The following is a 7,210-nucleotide window of genomic DNA, read 5'->3' on the forward strand; positions in this document are numbered from 1 at the left end:
CAGATATGCCTGAAGACGGGCATATTGAGCATCGTTTTCGTTCACTCTATTGATTAACAATAAAATTGTAATAGGGGGTCTTGCAAGAGATGAAGCTAAACTGTGGCACAGCAGGCCCCCCATTATTCATGTCACACAATTTGTGCTGTTGCGTGTATGGATTCTATACATGTGCTATGTTACTCTATACAATAAACTGTATGAACTTCCCTTTCTAAGTCCACTTGCATGGTCTCTGCTATGCTGCCGCTGCTGAAACAGTCTTTGTGAAAATATTTATTTTAACAAACAGGTTTGGAAGTCGTACCCTATATATATATATATATATATATATATATATATATATATATATATATATAACTCGACTCAGGTCATTGAACTGTTATACATTGGCATTCTTCCGCACTCCACAAGAGGAGTAATGAATTTAGACAATGAACGACTAATAAACAATATTTTTATGACTTGGGAGTCAACCATTCAAAATAAAATAACATATATAATCTGGAACTCAAAGTCTTCCCCAACAGTTGAGAAGTCATGTCCAACACAAAGTCCAAACTCAGTTTTGTCTCATTTGTTAAGCATTAAACCATCACCATCATTCTTATTTTTGGCATTGTGGTCATTCCAGCAATAACATTTATAAATGTTTAGTCAGGAATAGATAGTCCTCACTTTAGATAAGCTCACACAAAGACTTTCCTAATGCTTTCTAACTAGCTGAACAAATCATGCATTGCAGCATTATTAAGTGTTAACAAAGCATTATTTATCCATAGTGTGTAAATTGTCAAACCATTGTCTCATTAACTTATTCATAATAATTGATTATGAACCGTTTACCAATGAGTATCGATGTAGAAAAAAATCTTTACAAATAAGGAATTCACTACTTACTACTCTATCAATGCTTCAAAGTAGTTTTACAAAGCAGTTATTATTTTTCCCTTTTCGTTGGAATCATAACAGCTACATTCAAAATAAGAACAAATGTATGAACCATGTGTTGTAATGCAATGTACATCTTTTTATTGAGCATTTTGTGAAGCTACAATCTGCTTATGCAATGCGGCCGCTGTGTAAAACACTCAGGAGTCACATCAAACCATCCACAAAGATCCCAGTGTCCTGCTGAAATATACTTGTGAGCATGCCAGGTACTGTCAATGAGTAACATTATTTAATCTGCTATCTACAGATCAAACATTCTTGACTATAAACCTGGTCCAGTGGAGTCTTGACTCTTTACAATATCTTGCTAGGCTGATACAGTTATCAGCCTATCAGATTATCAGTACGCTATAGCAGGCCAGCGTTTGTGATCAACTTTTTGACTCGTAAAATTATACCCAAAATGCAGAGTGACAGTTTTAACCATTCTGCATCCCTACATTTTTTAAAAACACTTAAGAACATCTAGAGTGGTAAGAATGTAATATTGTAATTGAATAAGTAATAAGTGTAACTCTGTTAGACTTCCTAGCAAAATTTTCATCTATATTAACCGTCTTCAACCAAATAACACAAAAACAAAATTAATATTTCGCAACATATTTTCACATGGGATATATTTCTCAACAGATAAAACTGAAAGTAACTTCCTTTTTTTCTAAATATTTTAACATTTGAGCCTCGGTACAAATTGCAGCTAAGCACAACTCTTCTTCTTTAACAAATTCTTAAAAGCTCTGTAGAGTTTTTGTTTCTTTTTTGCACAGGTTAGCATTCATCTGTAGATCGTAACAATGTAATTAACATAATTTGACCAGCAGTCTGATTCATTTTATTGCTTACAACAAATAACAGGATGTCAGAACAGAAGCTCTTAAAAAAAGTATTTTTTTCCATTAAATAAATAATGTTGAATAGTTCTGAAAAAGTAACACATAGCGAATCAACCATGGTGTTCCCTAAAAGGTGTAAATTTCAACATTCTAAAAAAAGCCTCTTTTGCTCCTTAGCTAGAGAAAAATGTGGCCCTCACATGTTTCTCCCTGAGACAACAAAAAAGGATCACTCATTTTGAAGATGTGCACAAGTCAGCAAAATGGTCAGAGGAGCAAGGAGGACTGAACTTTGTCCTCCTTATGGACAGGAAAACAACAGGCTGAGTATAAAAGGGAGGGTTGAGGGAGGGGGACTTGTTTTTCATCGAGCAGTCCACTGCAAGAAAGAACTCTGCTGAAGGAGAATCAAAAACACACACGGTAAGTCAAACAACTAAGATTCCCATCCATGCAGATAAATATTGTTATTGGAATTTAATTCATTTAGGTATATACATGGATTGGTGTTATGTTTGTTTTTTTAATGAAGTCCTTCTACTCTTTTGTGTAAAAAAGGAGAAAATGTATATAGCAAGTATTGACTATTGATAAATATTGTAAACATTGAATGGTATAATATGTTTACTGTCAAATGTTTGCTATCTGGCAATAGTTTTGGCCCTTGTCCAACAATGTTTAGCACAAAGTGTGCATGTATATGTGCAAAAATGTTTGCGTCAAAGATAAATTATGTGCATGATATAAATGGGCCTTCAGTTTACTTAATCTAAACACACCCAGAGGAATCCGCGCATTCACACACACGAACATACACACACACACGTATGAACACACTCACACACATACACACACACACACACACACACACACACACACACACACACACACACACACACACACACACACACACACACACACACACACACACACACAAGTTTTTCTAAAACTATGCATTCAAATAAAGCCTGAGCCATACCACATTTTTTCTAAGACTACTGTATCAATAGTAAATTGCACCAAATCCAGCATATTCTTCTCCATTTGTACAAAACACATTATTTTGTACACATTAACACAAATATTGCCCAACTTGCAGATGGTATGCTGCAACTGTTCAGTCTAAGCTTGACACAACATTGCCCTTTTGTACTTCTCATTCCTCTCGGTTGACGTTGACAACATTTTTCTGTGCTCCCCTCCCACTCTCCCCTCCCCTTTTCCCTCCTCCAAAATCTTCCAAACTGCCATTCCCTCCATTTCTTGCTCCTCTCCTCTACCCTTCCGCAGATCAGGGCAGTGAGGGCTCACAGCAGCAATGTGGGTGTGCCTCAGCCTACTCTCGGCTCTCTGCCTGCTCCCTGGGGGCGGGGCAGAGAGCCAGGGAGGCGGGCCTCAGTGTCAGCGGCCACCCGATTGGAAGATCGGGGAGGTGATGCCCATGAAGGAGGCGGAGGGCCGGGTGACTGTTGTTGCACTGCTGCAGGCTAGCTGACTTTTCTGCCTGGTGCAGGCATCCAAGTACGTGCACAGTTTTACTTTGTCTGGCAAAATTTCATCTTACTATTTACTTTACAGTCCCCAAACCTAAAATAAATGCAATACGAACTCTGCCAGTCCCTACAAGCATTATCTCTCATGCTCTACATAAAATAAGTCATGTGTGCTAAGCAAATAACAATTTCCATTTCATTTCAATGTTAAACTGTGCCAGTCCTTTCATGTAGACTGGGCCTCATACAATAGCATTCAAACATACAAAAGCTTTTCCCTTTTAAACGTATATTTATGAGTGAACTGGACTTGATTATTCAGTCCTTCCACACTGTGCAAAAAAGATAACACAAAACCAGCACCAACTTTAATAATGATGATGAGGAGGAGGATGATGAAGATGAGGCCAAGGTTCACCTCATCTCTCTCTTGCATGCTCTGTCTGCTCTGTCTGTGAACAGTATGGACAGCCTACGCCAGAAACTGGAAAATCAGGGCCTGGTGAATGTCAACTACATGGTAATCAACCACCGGGGGATGCAAGCCCAGAGCCTGCATCCCATGTTGACCACCAGATTGTCAAGCAGCATCAGCCTCTACAAGCAGGAGGACCAGGATGCCGATGTGTGGCAGGCCTTGAACGGGGAGAAGGATGACTTCCTTATTTATGACAGGTCGGGTCGCCCACACCAGCAGATATGTTAACACGGCCATATTATACTATCCTCTGAACGTTTTTCTTTGAAATCATTGAAAATCTCTTGATCGAATTTGTCATTCTTGATGTTGAAATGAAATGAAATTCTAAACCCTTTTTTGGTTATATCGATTTACACATCAGGTGTGGCCGTCTCACCCACCATATCGCACTGCCATATTCCATCATCGGGCAGGGTCATGTAGAGAACGCCATCAAAGATACCTACTGCAAACGCATATGTGGGGACTGTTCCCATGAGGTATGTGATGCCCATATCCATCATAGCCGTGCGCATACAGACCGACATCTTCATCTTCATCTTTGAGACACACAGTGTTTGCTCCTTCTCTTCCCCGACAGAGCGTGGACGTTCCAGAGGAGTGCACCAGGCCAGTAGTGGCCAGGCCTGATACGGCGGGGGTGGGTACCGCCGTCAGAGAGGAGGGGGCAGTACATGGGGATGGGCATGGTCGTGGTCATCACGGTCAGGGTCATCACCATGGCGACCAGCAGGGTGTTGCCCATGCCCGACACGATCACGGCCACAGGCATCACCATGGCGACCAGCAGGTTGCGGGGCAGGCTCAGCAGGGCAGGGTCGACAACAGCGGCTCGTTGCTGCATTCCGGCGGCCAGCAGGCTGCAGACTTGAGCCTGGTGCCGCAGGAGGGCCAGGCCGTGCTTGTCATGCAGCGACCGTGAGCGGCCGGCCAGGGCATGTGAAAGTCGAGGCACAGCTGACAGTGGAGCGCTCTCTCCGGCAACGGAGGCGCGCGCCGCAGCAGCTGATGCTGACACTGACGCAGGCTGACGAGCGACGCGGGGCGGAAGCAGCTGCTGGACTCCTGACACTGTGACGAGGCGCTCCCCGCCTCCTGACACTGACAGGGGCTGGCAGGCGACGCCGCCAATCAGGTCACCGAGACCTGACAGTGACGCCTGCCCCCCGCTGACTGACAGCAGCCTCTGCCAGCCCAGTGAGCCTGACCCCCAGGTGTTGAGAGTTGAGTATGAGCACAGGCGTAAGCTGTGCTCTGACGATCAGTCCTCAAAGGTACCATCCGCTTTCAACACTGGGGCGAAGCGCTCTGCTGATACCAGCAAGTATTGCCCTGAGAAAGAATGGGAGCACCTCTTAGAGGATGGCAGAGGCGGGGTGTTAAAGTCAGTCTTATTAATAAAAGAACAACATCTTTTCAATTAGCTCATTGGTCACATAACAATTACAGCTAAACAACACAGTGTGATTTGGAAATGGATTTGGATTTGAACATTTTGATAAATAACTACATAAGAAGATGACTTTCACCTGCCTCTGACGTTTTCTGTTAGTGGTTGATTCCCTTTCTTTCTCGGGGTTTGGAATGATCATGTTTCTGTTGCTCCACTTCTATTTTGCTCTCTCCCTACTTAATGAAGGTACGTGCATAAACTATGGACTAGTGGCACGTGTTTGATATCACGCAGGAGAGAGGGGAGGTTGGAGTTCACTAACATGAACAAATTCCACTGATTTTGATTTGAAGTTAATAGGGAATTACCTTAAAATTAAGGGTATGGGGACATTTTATACAAATTAAAGCATTAATGCACAAGAATAAACTCCAGCAAATATGTATACTTATTCAGCACAAATCAAATAGCTTTTTTTCTTCATAAACCAGATAATGATGAACAAAATAATGAGTATTGAGGGTCTAAACTCTGAAATGACAGAAAGCACACTTAAAGCAAACCGAGAGAAATACGTTTGTAAAATTGATTGCTATCTAATTCAACTTTTGAAATTGCCCAACAACATTCTATTATAAAATCCAATGTAACTCTTGCACGGTAACTTAGCTTTATCTGTGCAATTGTTACCTACTTAGACATAAATTAGGTAAACATTAATTCCACTTAAATATATTTCTTTCCTATTTTTTTCCAGTTTCACCCCTGAGTTTTTTTTTTTTTAAAAAGTACACATTTTATCATGTTTATGTTTTGCTTTAAAGAAATTGTCAGAAAAAAGAGAAATTGTTGGATTGTTCTCATTTGACCGAGGGTTGGAAGACAGCGCATGCGGCCTGGTAACACGTTCTGTACTCAATGAAAGTATCTGGTGGAAGACAAGAGTCACCCAGAGACCTGATGTTTGCACAGAAAGGTGTATCTCACTGTGTCGTTGATCTAAACTGCACTCTGTTGAATAAAAAGACCCTTCAACGAATTGTGTGGATGGGTTATTTATTAGATGTGCTACATTCAGCTTGGTGCCAAACCACTTACATATGAGGCTGTGTAAGCATATGATCAAAGTAGCTTTGAGTAGCCATGAAAAAGTGCTACAGGAAAAAGATATAGGAATAGCAGAATTAGTTTATTTATTTTATTACATTTGAGATTTGTGTGTGTGTGTGTGTGTGTGTGTGTGTGTGTGTGTGTGTGTGTGTGTGTGTGTGTGTGTGTGTGTGTGTGTGTGTGCGTGTGTGTTTATGTATGTATGTGTGTTTGTGTGTGTGTGTGTGTGTGTGTGTGTGTGTGTGTGTGTGTGTGTGTGTGTGTGTGTGTGTGTGTGTGTGTGTGTGTGTGTGTGCGCGCTAGTGCATGTCTGTTTATGGGGTGGAGGAGGGCCGAGTTTCTGGGGGAGGGACTTGAAGGAGGACTGGGGAACTATTCTGCACGTGGCCGGAGAGTTGAGCTCGTGTGACTCAGTGACTCAGACCAGACATGGGGATCGTATTACACCCAAAGAGGCCCATGGCTTTATGATATGGGCATGTGCATATTTCATTATTATGCGATTGATTAGTACTACAATAAATCGTACTGGAACCGGGCATTATACAAGTGAACATAAATACATAAATACTTTTTTATAAGTATAGCATGCTCTCAATTTGTTCTGTGGGAATTGGTGGACATCAGGTGGACATCATGATCCAGAAAAAATAAATGGGCAGGCAAATCTGGAAACATTGACCAATTTCAATATTTGTGTTTTTCATATGCATTTTCTGATAAGACTACAACCTTTTTTATATGTCACTGCTTAAATATAGCCTTAGGAAGCACTTCTGAAACTATCAAGACAACCACATAATAGTACTACAATTAATATAACAAAACTACCAAAATAAATAACAGATGAAGCTTGTGTGGTGTAGGACAACCTACAAAGGGATTTTCCTGGTTAAAATAAAGTTCAATTAATAACTGATTGAATGAATTCATCAGTTTCATAGCA

General features: G+C 41.1%; 1 protein-coding gene across 1 annotated transcript; it reads left to right on the forward strand.

Moving 5' to 3' along the window:
- Nucleotides 1-2,148: 2,148 nt before the first annotated feature.
- On the forward strand, nucleotides 2,149-6,193 carry selenop (selenoprotein P). The gene is made up of 5 exons (XM_079735108.1): nucleotides 2,149-2,210; nucleotides 3,078-3,308; nucleotides 3,743-3,955; nucleotides 4,123-4,240; nucleotides 4,342-6,193. The coding sequence occupies exons 2-5, from the start codon at nucleotides 3,106-3,108 to the stop codon at nucleotides 4,681-4,683; spliced, it is 876 nt and encodes a 291-aa protein (XP_079591234.1). The 5' UTR covers nucleotides 2,149-2,210; nucleotides 3,078-3,105; the 3' UTR covers nucleotides 4,684-6,193.
- Nucleotides 6,194-7,210: the final 1,017 nt, after the last annotated feature.

The sequence above is a fragment of the Pollachius pollachius genome (genome assembly GCF_949987615.1).
Source record: "Pollachius pollachius genome assembly, chromosome: 1".
Classification (NCBI taxonomy): domain Eukaryota; kingdom Metazoa; phylum Chordata; class Actinopteri; order Gadiformes; family Gadidae; genus Pollachius; species Pollachius pollachius.